The 16906-nt window shown below is 44.9% G+C and overlaps 1 protein-coding gene across 1 annotated transcript in view; it reads left to right on the plus strand.

The window, feature by feature from the left end:
* The first annotated feature begins 234 nt into the window (after positions 1-234).
* The window catches only part of LOC106542907 (myoferlin), an 83333-nt gene continuing 66661 nt past the window's right edge, over positions 235-16906 (plus strand). Inside the window, exons 1-9 of the mRNA XM_087703498.1 lie at positions 235-404; positions 2462-2559; positions 4069-4137; positions 5508-5551; positions 7969-8051; positions 8928-9040; positions 9894-10007; positions 12680-12857; positions 15083-15325. Of these exons, the coding sequence (XP_087559624.1) occupies positions 4132-4137; positions 5508-5551; positions 7969-8051; positions 8928-9040; positions 9894-10007; positions 12680-12857; positions 15083-15325 (781 nt within the window). The 5' untranslated portion in view covers positions 235-404; positions 2462-2559; positions 4069-4131. The remainder of the gene's footprint in view (positions 405-2461; positions 2560-4068; positions 4138-5507; positions 5552-7968; positions 8052-8927; positions 9041-9893; positions 10008-12679; positions 12858-15082; positions 15326-16906) is intronic.

A 16906-nucleotide genomic window follows, 5' to 3' on the forward strand; every position in this document is an offset into this window, starting at 1 on the left:
TTTCTCCTGAGCTCAAAGTGATGTTCATAGTATTTCTTCCTTCTAATTCTTTCCATAACCTCCCTACAAGATAAGTTGGGCTAGAGACAGTGACTCGTGGTACAAAGTCATTCAGGAAATGTCCTTGATTTGAGATAGATTGGAACCTGGATCTTGTTGTCCAACAGAACATCAAGTCAGAATCTAGAACACTCAAGTGTATTTTGTGGGAGGAGATCAATGAATGTTGCAGTTGATTAGCTGACAGATGGATCATATCCTTCTCTACTCTGTACTATAGGATTTTGACCAGCCAGCAGAGACCGGTGATTTAGAATCCAATCTCCTGCAGCTGGCAAGTGTTCCAGCTGCACGCACTGTCTCCCTCCAGCTGTACATCTACCGAGCAGAAGATGTTCCACAAAGTAGGTCAACCAGGTTGTTCTGCTGAGGAAACTAAAGGCACTGCCAAAGGCGGGAATCTGGGCTTGGGTGCAAGAATGTTAGCAACTCTAGTGTTTCTGACCATGTATGGTTCTAGTGAAAGATTCATTCAGCCGAAGAGTCAATGGTGACTGGAGAGAATTTACTTCGTGTAGAGGAGAAGAAGTCCTAACATCAAAGTTCCTTGGGTGGTCTCTAAGCTTGGTTGTTTTTGTGTAGATGTTTCATTACCCAAACTACGTAACAGCATCAGTGCTAGTGCTCCCACCGTCAGGGTTAATGAAGTGGTATTGGAAGGTTCTACTGTCCCAATGGCAGTTGGTTGGTATTTTTGGTTATCTTGTTTGACAGGCCTTGAATGGGGAATTGTGGGCTTCTTAAGTGCTTAGGTCATTGCAGTCAAGAAATGAAATACTTGAAATTCTTGATCTACAAAATTCAATGGTGAAAAAAAGGAAGGTTCTACATTTAGGCAAGAAAAACCAAATGCACAGGTACAGTATAGGTGGTACCTTGCTCAATAGAAGTAACTGTGAGAGGGATCTTGGAGTCCTAGTGGACAACCATTGAAATAGGAGCCAGCAGTATGCTGCAGCTGCCACAAAAGCCAACACAGTTAATATATATAGCCTTTATTGTCATTGTGCAAAATAAATACAACGGAATTGGTTAGATCTAGTTAGTTGGTTCTAATTAGTTCTAGGCTGCATAAACAGAGGGATAGAATCAAGATCACATGAAGTGTTAATACCACTTTATAAGGCCTTGGTAAGGCCACACTTGGAATACTGCATTCAGTTTTGGTCGCCACGATGTAAAAAAGATGTGGAGACTCTAGAAAGTGTGCAGAGAAGAACAACAAAGAGGATTAGGGGACTGGAGACTAAAACATATGAAGAACGGTTGCAGGAACTGGGTATGTCTAGTTTAACAGAAAGAAGGACTAGGAGAGACAAGATAGCAGTCTTCCAATATCTCAGGGGTTGCCACAAAGAAGAGGGAGTCAAACTATTCTCCAAGGCACCTGAGGGCAGGACCAGAGGTGGGTTGCTCCCAGTTTGTCCCATTTCTGTAGTGAAATTCAGGCCTGGGTCACAGAACCAGCAGCGATCCAGACCTTCCCGCATGCACAAACTGGTTCCGTTGCCGCCACTGACCTGCCGCCATTTTGTATTTTAGTGACTGCACATGCGCAGTTCGCTGTAAATTGTTCTGCACATGCACATTTGCATGGTTGCGCATTGCACGTGGGTTGCGAACCGGTAGTAAAACTGGCATCAACCCACCCCTGGGCAGGACAAGAAGGAATGGATGGAAACTAATCAAGGAGAGAAGCAACCTAAAACTAAGGAGAAGTTGCCTGACAGTGAGAACAATGAATCAGTGGAACAGCTTGCCTCGAGAAATTGTGAATGCTCCAACACTGGAAGTTTTTAAGAAGAGATTGGATAACCGTTTGTCTGGTGTAGGGTTTCCTGCCTAAACAGGGGGTTGGACTAGAAGACCTCCAAGGTCCCTTCCAACTCTGTTATTCTATTTTGTTCTTTTATCTTGAAATATAGTTCCAAAGCATTTGAAGGCACTGGGAGGTCAACTCTGCTAATTTAACTATATGAGATGATTGTATGACAATATTCCTCTCTAGTCTGGCATCCATTCATTAAATGGGGTAGGGAATCTGTAGCCAATAGATTCACCCAGAACTCTTGTATGTCCTCGGGGCTGCCTTGAGCATCCCAGGGACAAGTCAACAAGGCCTCAACCAACTATGAGATGTACAAATACAATTATAATCGTGAAGGTTCTCCTAATTTATTTCAAATGCACCTAGGATCTCTTCATAGCTCCCTCATCTTTCATCTTCCTTCTCTCCATTGTCTATCACAGCCCAGTTTAATTCCTGCTTCAGACAAGCCGCTCTCTGCAAGAGAGTTAGCAGGCCTCATAATTCCCCTCCACACACCTTAATAAAGTGGGAAGCTTAAAATAAACCTCTTCCTTACTTTTTAATTAGCCTGCTATTTGTTCTTCTTTGCAGTACAAGATGGCACAGTGACACCTTTCACCACCTTACCTGTGGATCCTCTCATCATCTCTGTGGACCCTTCTCTGGAAGTCAATTTCGCAGGGCGAGTGGTGGGTGTAATGCAAGCGGAGGGTTTGCTTTTCTTAGCGGAAGTGTTGTTTTTAAGAGGCAAGCTACGCGCTATGAGCAAGTGGCGTAGTAAGTCTACAACACGCTTTGAAGCACACACACCGACAACAGTAAATCTCCACTGCAGATAGAGTCACAAACGGCATGGGATGTAGCCTTATATATTGCTTCACAGTGCTTTGCAGGCCTCTCTAGGTGGTTTACAGAGTCAGCCTCTTGCCCCCAACAATCTGGGTCCTCATTTTACCCACCTCGGAAGGATGGAAGGCTGAGTTACCTTGAGCAGGTCAGGATCAAACTCCTGGCAATTGGCAGAATTATTCTGCAATATTGCATTCTAACCATTGTGGCACCAGCAGAATGGGAATAAGAGAGAAGGAAGGATGAAAGGATGAAAGGAAGGAAGGAAAATAGCAACAGCAAACTGCTTTATAGTGCTTTACAGCCCTCTCTAAGTGGTTTACAGAGTCAATCTCTGGCCCCCAACAATCTGGGACCTCATTTTACCCACCTTGGAAGGACGGAAGGCTGAGTCAACCATAAGCCAGTCAGGATCAAACTCCTGGCAGTGGGCAGAGTTGGATAAAATGAGGACCCAGATTGTTGGGGGACATGTTCACTCCGTAAACCACTTAGCAAGGGGTGTACAGCATTGTGAAGCGGTATATAAGTCTAAATACTATTGCAATTAACTGCTTGCCTGCATATATTTACACATTATGTTCTGCCCCAAGCCTCTACAATATATACGGACGTAGACTTAGCTGTCTGCCACAACTAAGGAAGGAGATAAGCAACCCCTTGGCTAGGAGCCCAGAAAATTATCTCTATGAAAAGAAGGCTTGAACTCACGAAATTCTCCCAATCTTTCACTACGCCTAGATTAGTAAACTGTTGTTTCCTGCAAAATTCCCCTCCCATCACTCCATCTGTAAGCTCTCTGGGAGCGGCCAATCAGTATCTACCTGTTCCTATTTCCTTCTGTGAGCCTTTTTCCAAAGCTGCTCTCTCCTCCTCTCAGCCCTACACATACTTATGTCAGGGACAGCCTCCCTCTGTTCTTCCACACTGCTACCTGACTCAGATGCCATCTGGTGGCCAACAGGCCTCTCTAGTCCCTGTTCTGACTCCGAACACCCTCCCCCACCCCAGAGTCTTCCTCAGCCTCCAGGGCAGTCCCATCGTGTTCATCACTGTCAGATTCCACCAACAGCTCAGCCGGCTGCTGTTGGGCCACAACACATTAGCCCATCTATATTTATCATTGGTGCCCCACTGATAGCTTAACCAAAGAAACATCTCCCCTTCCCAAAGATTTCATGCTTGATCACCTGGAGATGATACTTGATCATCACAGGTGAGTCAAAATATATGCACCTGGCCCATGTGACCCTTGATTTCAGATTTAGAAGTCAGGGGAGCAGTCTGCTGGACTCTTACTTTCCCTGCCAGCTCTTGATTGATTTTCTTTCTGTCTCAATTATGTTCAGCTAAGGACCAAAGTCATTTTGGGAGACACCAACCCTGTGTGGAACCAGGTGCTCTGTTTTCCCATGCAGGTAAGCTGAGAAAGGGCTGGATGTCATTGACGGCAGGCTAACTTTATCAGTAAGCAGGAGGATACCCATCAATGTAGCTGTATTGCTGTAATAGCTTCTTGGATGAGAAGCGAAATGTCTTCAAAGAAAAAAGAGAAGTTGCCTCTTGAAAAAAGCACCTTTGGGATAACCAGGACCTGGAGGACTTGAGGATCTCTACATACACCTTTGAAAACCTTTCAGCCTCCTGTGTGCTCACAGGTTAATTTTGCTCAATGTTTTTGGAGATTCTCCATCCTCCAGGTCACGGTTGTCCCAAAGTTGCTTTTTCAAGAGGCAACTGGAGTTTCTACTTTTTCTTTGAAGACAGTTCACTTCTTATCTAAGAAGCTTCTTAAATTCTTGTCTTCAAAAATAAAAAAAATCCAGAAAGTCCAGTTGCCTCTTGTAAAAGCATCTTTGGGAATCCAGTCAAAGACCAAAGAATTCCCAAAGTGTAGGGATAATTGTTACATAGCTTTTAAAGACACCGAGATTCCCTAGCACCCGGCACTGAGACTAAATCCTCAGGGTTCTTGGAATTTTTGAGGGTGCCAGAGATCTCAGAACGCCTTTCAGGTTTAAATATGCCTAAAAGTTCACTTCTTTTTTTGAGCTATTGAAGAACTCTGGGAAATGCCTCTCACCCTGTAACATGAATGACCATTGCAGATCAGATCAATCACATCTGAAACCAACTCATCCTGAATTTTGCAACATTTCTATTTTTTCATTCTGGGGTTTTGGACCTGGGAAAATATGGAAATTCTCTCGCATACATGAATATTTCTCTGGTGAGGAATGCCAAAAATATTAACCATTGAATAAGGTGCTATGGGACGCAGTGGCTCAGTGGCTAAGACGCTGAGCTTGTTAATCAGAAAGGTTGGCAGTTCAGCTGTTCGAATCCCTAGCGCCATGTAACAAAATAAGCTCCTGTGACTTGTCCCAGCTTCTGCCAACCTAGCAGTTTGAAAGCACGTGAAAAATACAAGTAGAAAAATAGGAACCACCTCTGGTGGGAAGGTAACAGCGTTCCGTGCGCCTTTGGTGTTGAGTCATGCGGCCACATGACCACAGAGATGTCTTTGGACAGCACTGGCTCTTCAGCTTTGAAACAGAGATGAGCACCACTCCCTAGAGTTGGGAACGACTAGCACCTATGTGCAAGGTGACTCTTTACCTTTACCTTAAAGTACTATAGCTAACTTCATGGAGAACGTAGACACAGCCACCTTTAACAATGGTTAATAGCATGTTATGTCAAGAAAACCCTTGTGATGCAGTCACCAGGAATCAAATAAGTTTCAAGAGAGCCTTGTCTTCCTTTTTCTTTTGTATTTTCACTGCAGTTGCCATCTATTTGTGATCTCATTAAACTCACTATTATGGATGGGTGAGTACCAGTAATTTCTGTCATTTACCCACTGCGATATTACATGTGCATGATACAATTTTACAGTAACATGTGCAATGACAATAAAATAAAATAAACATCAAATCTTGACTGTTTGCCCCAAAGTTAGAAAATGAAGCATTTTGATAATGCACATCCTGCTATTTCTCAAACATGACGTATCACAACCCATGGATGTGTTTTAGGCAAATAGTTAGGCAAAGGTTTTACTTCTTGACAAGCTTGTTGGAAGCAGCAGGAATAGAAAAAAACAGACTCATTATGGTTTTTCTATTTTAAATTGTAAGTCATGCCTGCTCTTCCCCATGACATATATATGTGTGTGTGTGTGTGTGTGATGAATTATGTATGTATATGTATATGTAATATATGTATGTATGTGTGTGTATGTATATGAGTGTGTGTATGTGTGTGTGTATATGCTGGTCTTGTTGTATTCGGGTCTTTTCCCATGTAAGATTGAGATTCTCTTGGCAACGTTTCAGCGAGGTCTCACTCGCCATCTTCAGGCTGGGTTTGGGCTTAAAGTGTGATTGGAGCTGCTGTCTTTCTATAAATCTTGGTGGGGGTGCGTGGAGTGCTGGCTTTGTTTCAATAAGTGGAATGATTGGTTGTGTGGTTGTATCATGATTGGTAGATTGGTGCTGATTGGTGCTGGTTGTGTGTCCATTGTTGTTTTGTGTTGTAACGGCCTGGGTGGTGGGTGGGGCTCGATGGTTGACTAGGGATGGTTTCCAGATGTCTGGTAGGCGGGAGGTATTGTCACGTTTATTCATGTTGTGGGGATGTTTCTCTATTTCGATAGCTTCCATACTCTTGTTGAAGTGTTCAGTTTTGGAGATAAACCTGGTTCCTTCAAAATCAATTTCATGTCCTGTTGCTTTAAGGTACTGGAAAAGGGAGGAAGCTTTTTCTTTTTTTCTTACTGCGTTCTTGTGTTCTGCGATCCGTGCATTTATTCTCCTATTCGTTTGCCCTAAGTATGTTGCAGGGCAGATTTTGCATGGTATTTCATAGACTCCTTGGTTTTCTAGCTGGATTTTGTCTTTGGGGTTTCTTAAGATGTTGGCTTTTTTTTGGTCAGTGTTGAAGACTGTCTTGATATTGTGCTTGTGGAGAATTTTGCTGATTTTATCTGTGGCGCCTTTGATGTAAGGGAGGAGGGCGATGCCGTTGTCTTGTTCTGTATCTTGGTTTTTGGGGGGAGTCTCCCTTTGGATTAGTTTGGTAACTGTTTTTCATTGGAATCCGTTGGAGATTAATACATTTGTGAGAGTGTGTAATTCAGTTTTCAGGTGGTCTTTTTTGGCTAGGCGTTTGGCTCACCTCTATAGAATCTTGCCAAATTCCTCAAAGCCAGCACTCCATCCCCACCCCCACCAAGATTTATAGAAAGACGGCAGCTCCGATCACACTTTAAGCCCCAAACCCAGCCTGAAGATGACGAGTGAGACCTCACTGAAACATTGCCAAGATAATCTCAATCGTTCACGGGAAAAGACCCGAATACAACAACACCAGCATAGATAGATGGATGGATGGATGGATGGATGGATGGATGGATGGATGGATGGATGGATAGATAGATAGATAGATAGATAGATAGATAGATAGATAGATAGATAATGATAGATAATGATAGATAGTTAGATGATAGATCAGTGTTTCTCAACCTTGTCAACTTGAAGTCCTGTGGACCTCAATTCCCAGAATCCCCCAGCCAGCATAGCTGGCTGGGGAATTCTGGGAATTGAAGTCCACAGGACTTCAAGTTGACAAGGTTGAGAAACACTGTGATAGATAGATAGATAGATAGATAGATAGATAGATAGATAGATAGATAGATAGATAGATGGGTGGGTGGGTGGGTGGGTGGGTGGGTGGGTGGGTGGGTGGGTGGGTGGGTGGGTGGGTGGGTGGGTGGGTGGACAGATAGACGATAGATAGATAGATAGATAGATAGATAGATAGATAGATAGATAATGATAGATAGTTAGATGATAGATCAGTGTTTCTCAACCTTGGCAACTTGAAGTCCTGTGGACCTCCACAGGACTTCAAGTTGCCAAGTTTGAGAAACACTGTGATAGATAGATAGATAGATAGATAGATAGATAGATAGATAGATAGATAGATAGATAGATAGATAGATAGAGATATATATAGAGAGAGAGAGATAGAGAGAGAGAGAGAGAGAGAGAGAGAGAGAGAGAGAGAGAGAGAGAGAGAGAGAGAGAGATAAAATTACTTTTAAAGAGCAAGTGCCGAAGGATTCTAATCTAACTCCCATCCCATCAAAAAGGATATTTCTACAAGGGATTTTAAAAATGAAATATTGCCAAGACTCCCACTATTTCTGGAGGTGAGGACTCCATTGTACCCCTTGTCTTCCCCAGGGCAGAAGAAGGAGATGGTGTTGTTTTGGGCACCGCCTTCCTCAGCCTTGCCCAGATCTCTTGTGCAGGAGCTGAAACAAAAAGTAAGAATCTGCTTCTTCCTACTCCCTCTAACCTTCCACCTGGGTTCAGGTTGGTGCTGGGGCTCAGGACCCCAGACCAGCACCCCAAAATTTGGGGTACTGGTGATGTATTTTAATGTAGATTCGGGTTAATGTCAGGGTTCCAAATAGCATCCCAAAGTAAGTTGGAGTCCAAGGCAAAGTATTGCTCAAAGTTCCAATTTATTAAGAGAGCCATGTTGGCACATCTGGGAAAACCCGAATCTGAAAACTTCCCGTTTTCCCCACCCAGTTGAAAGTTCAAGATTTTGCCCCCACACCCATAAGTCCATCCCATGGTCCAATCTCCCACTACCCTGCCTGCAGTTCCATCCAGTTCCGGTCAGGTGCAGAGTTGCAAAGACAAAGGATGACCTTAGCTTTCTGGAAAGAATTTCGTTATAGCTACATATCATCTCACTCCATACAATCCCCGCTCCCATTTCCCCACAATAGAAAATGCATTGTAGAATAATAGAAAGTGTGGCAGGCCAGAGATCGAAAATAAAAGATGGCTGCAGGCCTGACAATCTCCTCCCTTTTTTTCTTCACCCAACATCTTCGAGGCATGTGATCCTGTCCACCATGAAAACCATCTTTCCAAACAGCCGCCATTGTTTCCGGTGTCTTTCTCCCCACTTGAAACTGAACCCAGATGGGCATTTCTTCCAACACTAGTATTAGCCTCTATTCCTCTCGCTCATTCCTTTCTGGCACCTTTTCTTCTTGGCATTAAAAGAAATCTAAAGCGATCAATTCAGTCAGATTTGGGAACTGGACCGAGGCATTGTTCAAGAAATAAGCCACGAGAACTCCTCAGCCAATGTACAAATTCATTTTCCCCTTTGTTTTTTTCAGAAGAGGCCTCGGGCTTCTTGCCTTCCTTTGGACCAAGCTTTCTCACGTTCTACGGAAGCCAACAGGAGCTTCTGAATCCAGCCGAAACTCCTGAGAGACGTGGGATTCAGGCGGTAAATTTGTCCTGTTAACTGAGCAAAGTTTTCAGAGGGGAGGTCGAAAGTGGGTTGTTCATTTGTCCTGCGAGACACAGTAGCTGGAAAGCTGAATAGACTTATGGGATTATAGCCCAGGCTTTTGGAAAGAGGTCAGTCTTGTCTGTCTATCCGTACGTTTAGGGCTATGCAGAATAGAATGGAATGGAATGCAATGGAATGGAGTGGAGTGGAATGCAATGCAATGCAATGGAATAAGCAATAAGGAATAGAGGTGAGGGGAGTAGAATAAGGAATGGAATGGAGTGGAGTGGAGTGGAATGCAATGGAATAAGCAATGGAATAAGCAATAAGGTAGAATAAGGAATGGAATGGAATGGAGTGAGGTGGGGTGGGTAGAGTGCAGTGGAGTGGAGTAGAATAAGGAATAAGGAATAAGGAATAGAGGGGAGGGGAATAGAATAAGGAATGAAGTGGGGTGGAGTGGAGTGCAGTGGAGTAGAGTAGAATAAGGAATGAATGGAATGGAAAGGGGTGGGTGGAGTGGAATAAAATAAGGAATGGAATGAAGTGGAGTGGAATGAAATGGAACGGAATGGAATGGAGTGCAGTGGGGGGGGGGTGGAGTGGAGTAGATTTCCTGAGAGTTATAACAATATAGCAGTGGATCAATTAGCTTCCAGAAGTTGGGGGAGGGGGGTTTCCAACACTGAAGATTTTTAGAAAGTGATTGAGCAACCCTTTGTCTGAAATAGTATAGAGTTTCCTGCCTGAGCAGGAGGTTTGACTGGAAGGGACCTCCAAGGTCCCTTCCAACTCTGTTATTCTATTTATGAGTCTATTCTCCATCTTTCTCCACAATCTTCTCCAGGAAGAAGGGACCACGTATCGTGGAAGAGTTCTTCTGGAGCTGCGGACTATCAGGGAAACAATCCCAATTCAGAAAATTGATGACATTCCTGGAGAAACTGTTAAAAAGATGCAGGTAATCTGGCAATGAAGTGGATCTACAATTATTTTGCAGAAAATATTCCCAACCAGGAAAAGCCGTAACATGAACTAAAGGAAGTATAAACAGTATAGAAATCTAGAGATCCACACAATGACAAACATGCCCCTTTCAGTTGATTCTTTAGTGAAAATGTTCTACTCGTTATTAAAAATGGAATTATATGCTTATTCTATTTAAGCTATTGGTTTAATAGTTATGGAACACATTTAAGAGTTTGTGGAAACTTCTAGTAATTGAGCTTTAATCAATTAATCTGTTTTAAAGGGATGCAGTGGCTCAGTGGCTAAGACACTGAGCTTCTTGATCAGAAAGGTCAGCAGTTTGGTGGTTTGAATCCCTAGCGCCGTGTAACTGAGTAAGCTTCTGTTGCTCATCCCAGTTTCTGCCAACCTACCAGTTCGAAAGCACATAAAAATGCAAGTAGAAAAATAGGAACCACCTTTCCTGACAGCGTTCCGTGCCCCTTCGGCATTAAGCGATTGCCGGCCACATGACCACAGAGATGTCTTCGGACAGCTTCAGCTTTGAAACAGAGATGAGCACCGCCCCCTAGCATTGGGAACAACAAGCACATATGTGCAAGGGGAACCTTTACCTTTAAGATGAATGAATGAAAGTAGGAATCCAGTCAAATTTATAAACCTAGTAAATCAAGAAAGTAAGCAAGTAAGTAAGAAGTTAGACATGGGAAATTTTGCAGGAAGATCTGAGACAACATTTTTTTTTTTTTATTAGTATTTGTAGGCCGCCCTTTTCCCTGAGGGGACTCAGGGCGGCTCACACAAAACCGGGAAGGGGGAATACAGACATTAAGACAGAAACATATAATAAAATAGTAAGCAACATACATTCATCATTCGGGAGGGGTAACTATCCTTATCCCCAGGCCTGACGGGCGAGCCAGTTCTTCAAGGCTATGCGGAAGGCTTGGACGGTGGAGAGGGTACGAATCTCCACGGGGAGCTCGTTCCAAAGGGTCGGGGCTACTGCTGAGAAGGCCCTCCTCCTTGTAGTTGCCAGCCGACACTGGCTGGCCGATGGAATACGGAGGAGGCCTAATCTATGGGATCTTATCGGTCGCAGGGATGTAATTGGCAGAAGGCGGTCTCTCAAGTATCCAGATCCACCGCCATGTAGGGCTTTATGGGTGATTAATAGCACCTTGAAGCGCATCCGGAGATCGACAGGTAGCCAGCGCAGCTCGCGGAGGATAGGTGTTATGCGGGTGAATCGGGGTGCACCCGCAATCACTCGCGCGGCTGCGTTCTGCACCAGCTGAAGTCGCCGGATGCTCCTCAAGGGCAGCCCCATGTAGAGCACATTGCAGTATTCCAGCCTAGAGGTCACAAGGGCCCGAGTGACTGTTGTGAGCGCCTCCCGATTCAGGTAGGGTCGCAACTGGCGCACCAGGCGAACCTGGGCGAATGCCCCCCTGGTTACAGCCGTTAAGTGGTGGTCAAATGACAGCTGTGGATCCAGGAGGACTCCCAAGTTGCGTACCCTCTCTGAGGGGTATAAAATTTGACCCCCCAGCCTGAGTGGTGGAATATTAGCCAAATCTTTGGGAGGAAAACACAACAGCCACTCGGTCTTTTCTGGGTTGAGCACAAGCTTGTTAACCCTCATCCAGTCCATAACGGCCTCAAGGCCCCGGCTCATCACGTCTACCGCTTCATTGAGTTGGCACGGGGCGGACAGATACAATTGAGTATCGTCCGCATATTGATGGTATCTAATCCCGTGCCTGCGGATGATCTCTCCCAGCGGTTTCATGTAGATGTTGAATAGTAGGGGGGATAAGACCGAGCCCTGAGGCACCCCATAATTTAGGGGCCTAGGGGACGATCTCTGCCCCCCCACTAACACCGACTGTGACCTGTCCGAGAGGTAGGAGGAGAACCACCGTAGCACGGTGCCTCCCACTCCCACCTCCCGCAGTCGTCGCAGAAGGATACCATGGTCGATGGTATCGAAAGCCGCTGAGAGGTCAAGGAGGACCAGGATGGAGGAATGTCCTTCATCTCTGGCTCTCCAGAGATCATCCATCAATGCGACCAAAGCGGTTTCTGTGCTGTAACCGGGCCTGAAGCCTGACTGGAAGGGGTCTAGATAGTTTGCTTCTTCCAAGGACCGTTGGAGCTGGAAGGCCACCACCTTCTCAACAACCTTCCCCAAGAAGGGAAGGTTGGAGACTGGACGGTAGCTATTAAGAACAGCTGGATCCAAGGATGGTTTCTTCAGGAGGGGTCTCACCACCGCCGCTTTCAGTGTGGCGGGGAAGTTCCCCTCCCGAAGGGAGGCGGTTACAACCGCCTGGATCCAGCCTCGTGTCACCTCACTGCAGTTAGTAACCAGCCATGAGGGACACGGATCCAGGACACAGGTGGAGGTACTTACAGCTCTCATGGCCTTGTCCACATCCCCGGGGGTAACGTCCTGAAACTCAACCCAGAGCTGTTCTACTTGGTCCCCCTGCGCCTCGGCTGGAACTGCGGGGGTGGAGTCCAAGTCCGACCGAAACCGAGCAATTTTGTCCGCTAAGAATTGGGCATATTCTTCAGCTCTGCCCTGCAAGGGTTCCCCCGCCTCCCTTTTGTTCAATATATCTTTCTCGCATAATCCGTGACAATTCTTTGCCTTCTCAGTATTTCTTGCCTCAGTTCCGATATGGTCTATGTGTTGTATTTTACTCTGCTACCATGTTGGCTGATATCACGGAACCGATCCAGTTTGAGGTCAGCCTAGGAAACTATGGAAACAAATTTGATGAGACTTGCAAACCATTTGCTTCCACTACTCAGTACTGCCATGCTGTCTATGATGGTAAGTAAGAAAGGAAAGAAGAAAGATTGTCTGGAGGGAAATCAAAGTTAGGCAAAGTCTCCATGCAATCTTAGTCCCAAAACCTCTCTTTTGTTTATATGGCTGTAAATTATGGCCATTAACAGTCCACAAAGTTTCACAAACAGTTTGTGAAGATTCCAATAGGTGTCTGCTCGAGGTGTCTACACAGTCTTTCAGGGGAATGTGGATAAACACCCACCTTTATCTCCCTTGGAATGCTTCCAGAGACCTAACTGCCAAATGCAGGGCAAGGCCAAATGTAGCACAGAGTCAAACAGAACTTTTCAAAGCTTGAACTGACCAGATGAACTAATTGCTTCTTGCAAAAGCTCACATCCCGTTCGCTCCTCTTTTATGTCTTATGGGAGGGGCCAATCATCTCCAAGCCTTACTCCCAAGTTGACCCTGTTTTCTTAATTGTTCTTGCCTTCTGGCAGCTCTGGTGGATGCTCACACTGGGAACAGGCTCCTGCTGTTCTTCTGCCTCACTGATGTCGGGCTCCGAGGCTCCGAAGGTAGCTGATAACTGGCATACGGCCTTGGCCTCCTCTCTGCCTCTGACACAGAGCCCTCATCGAAGACTTCCCCAGACTCCAGGACTGGCCCATGTTCCTCCCCAACCTCCTCACTGTCAGAATCTACTGCCAGTTCTGCTCGCCGCTGGCAGGCCACAACACAAATTCTCCATGCCATCATACCATTTCAGCCCGGCTTTGCTTTGATAGCATTCTGCCATAAAAAGGGGTGGTGGTGGTGGAATGGCAGAGATATAGGGAATGTGGGATGAAAAGAATCAGAAGTGCCAACCGGAGTCAACGGTTTGAGCGATCCAGGGACACCAGCACGGGAATGGAATGCAAACAACCATCAAAAAGGCATCCAAATGTGGAACTGTTACCAAAACACCTAATTGCAATATCGTTAGCAACATGACCAAGGGGGGGATGGTCCGGGTGAAGGGAAAAACACCGGGATTGTGCGGGAATATTCAGATCTGGCTGTCAGATCCGTGAATCTGCCGTTCATCAGGGGAAGAGGGAGGCTATTTTTCCTTTACACTTTACTATCCTTCTTTCCTATATATTCTGTACCAAGCAATTAATTACTTTATAACTTCTATTTTTTAAATAGTTTTTATTGAACATTTTTATCTTTAAAAACAGAAAGAAAAACACACAAAAAAAGGAAAGAGAAAAACAAGAGAAACATAACTATATAAAGTAATTACACAGCCTTCCGTATTGGCATTCATGTTTAGCCTTTGTAATTCTCCACTCTACCTTGCCTTCCTATCGATTTTAACTTCTGTAAAAGTGTCATAACAGTTGTACTAACACTTTTAATAATATTGTTCATATCACTATTTTATTTACATTGTAGTCAATATTTTAAGTTTGATAGTAATTAGTAACTTTGGTTAATTTTTATTCAATACTAGTTTAGAGTGGGGGGTGGGGACACAAACATTTCCTGCTTTGGCTTCTGTTTTCTAGCCACTTATAAATTCTATTCCGTATTTTATAGAAATCCGATTCTTCTCTTTCTTTTAATTCCATGGTCATTTTGTCCATCTCTGCACATTTGAGTACCTTTCTAATTATTGTTTCATCTTCGAGCATATTAATTCATTTCCAGTTTTGTGCTTTATAACTTCCAGCCTGGCGGCCTCGAGGCCTGGCATTTTCTCATCTTTCGGGGAATGCGAGGGGAAGGAGGGCCATGTGGGCTGCATTGCTCAGGAAACGACCCTGAGAAAGTCATCTTATCACTTTCCCAGAGCGTCTGTTACAAAAACATCTTCACACCTGTGGATGGGATGAATCCACTTCGGACTGTTGGGAGGGGACTCTTAATTTCCTTTATTCTTAGTGTATTGCCTTAAGGACCCCAGATCCTGCTTTGCCTTCGCCCAGCTATCACTCCTTTTTCAATAAAAGGTTCCTTTTGAAATGTTAAGTTTCAAGAGTCTTCCTTGATTAAGATGGAGAGGCCGGGCCTTGCAATGGCTCTTGCTTACGCTGTAATCACTTTCCTTCAGTAAAAGTCTACCTTTTGCTACAAATGGAGTCAAGGATCTTCTTTTCCTAAGGAGGCGTGTTGGGAATAGCCTGACACTCCAGTAATAAATAAGAACCAGTGACCTCATTTGATCCTCAGTGACTGCATTGTGAACCCCATGCAATACCAGATTATTTCTGTTGCAGGTAATTTCTACTATTACCTACCGTGGTATGATACTAAACCCATGGTGACCATCACCTCGTTCTGGGAGGATGTTAGCTACCGCGTTGCCTGCACAAACACTCTCCAGTTCATTCATGACAGGCTGGTAAGCTTCAAGAGGAAGGGAAGGAGTCATTATGCCCAACTCACCCAAGCAAGGTGCAATGAAAAGTTGTTGATGGGAGGGGAATGCACTTTCCATGTTGGTGTCTTCAAACTTGGGGGCTTAGATAAATATACAGAATAATAGAGTTGGAAGGGATGTTGGAGGTCCTCTAGTCCTCCTGCCCAGACAGCAGACCTTATACCATCCCAGACAAATGGTTGTCCAGTTTCTTCTTGAAAACCTCCACAACCTCTGGAAGCAAGTTGTTCCATTGATTAATTGTTCTCCCTGTCAGGAAATTTCTCCTAAGTTCTAAGTTGCTTCTCTCCTTGATTAGTTTAGGTTTAGGTTTATTCGATTTATATGCCGCCCTTCTCCCAAGGACTCAGGGCGGCGTACAACATTGGGTACAACACTCATTGCTTCTTATTCTACCCTCAAGTGCTTTGGAGAATAGTTTGACACCCCTCCCTTCTTTGTGGCAGCCCCTCAAATATTGGAAGACTGCTATCATATCATCCCTAGTCCTTCTCTTCGTTAGACTTAACATAACAGGCCAACAAGACTTGAGCCTCACTTAGACCAAGCAGTAGACTATAATTGGTAATTTCTAACCCATTAGTCACAAGATGGACCATAGAACCATCAAGGTCCATTCTGCTTCTTAATGTTCACTCGCAAAGCACTCCTGGCCTTCTCTTGATTTGCCATAGGCAGGAGGGGGCAGCTGCCACAACCAGAAGCACATTCCACGCATACCTTTCTCCAGATTGTATAGCAATAGCAGTTAGACTTATATACCGCTTCATAGGGCTTTCAGCCCTCTCTAAGCGGTTTACAGTCAGCATATTGCCCCCAACAACAATCTGGGTCCTCATTTTACCCACCTCGGAAGGATGGAAGGCTGAGTCAACCCTGAGCCGGTGAGATTTGAACAGCCAAACTGCAGAACTGCAGTCAGCTGAAGTAGCCTGCAATGCTGCATTTAACCACTGCACCACCTCGGCTCTGTATCCCAGGTTACCACAGCCAGCTGGAGAGGCGGGGTTTCTACCACTGTGAAAGGACTTTGGTTGGAGAATGTGATTTATGACACACCCTAGGAGGAAGGGGTGAGGAAACAGGGTGTGGTTGGGCCATAAATCACCTGGGGCAGCGCTAACTCCACTCAGGTACTGCTGACATGTTGCTGCTAATAAATCACTGGATTTCCTTTGAAACTTGGCTCGAGGCTCATAGATTAATGTACTTTTCAGAGTAGCACCTTTCCCCCCAAAAAAAGAAGGTGAAAATCTGGGTGTGTCTTATACACTGAATACAGCATTTTTGGCCTCCTGAAACCCTGCCCCGCGCATCGCATGTTTCGCAAAAATTGATGCACATAGGGGTTTGGGAGCCCTGCAGAGTGCTCCTGTGGGACGGGGAGGGCAAAACCCTTTTTTAAATTTACCTCTTCAAAATCTTGGTGCATCTTATATTCCGGTGCATCTTATAGTCCAAAAATACAGTACCGTATTTTCACCCATATAACCCGCGGGTTATATGCGTTTTTTACGTGCACAGCGCCCCCCTGCGGGTTATATGCGTGGGCGGGGTATACGGAAAATATTTTACACGATCGGAGGCTTGCGCAGGCTTCTTTCTCCGTTTCTTCCCCCACCCCGATCTCAGCTGTTTCCTTCTCCTCCGTTCCTTTCCT

Source organism: Thamnophis sirtalis, unplaced genomic scaffold, assembly GCF_051295495.1.
Source record: "Thamnophis sirtalis isolate CommonGarterSnake01/CBP01778 unplaced genomic scaffold, rThaSir2_p1.2 scaffold_2, whole genome shotgun sequence".
Lineage (NCBI taxonomy): Eukaryota > Metazoa > Chordata > Lepidosauria > Squamata > Natricidae > Thamnophis > Thamnophis sirtalis.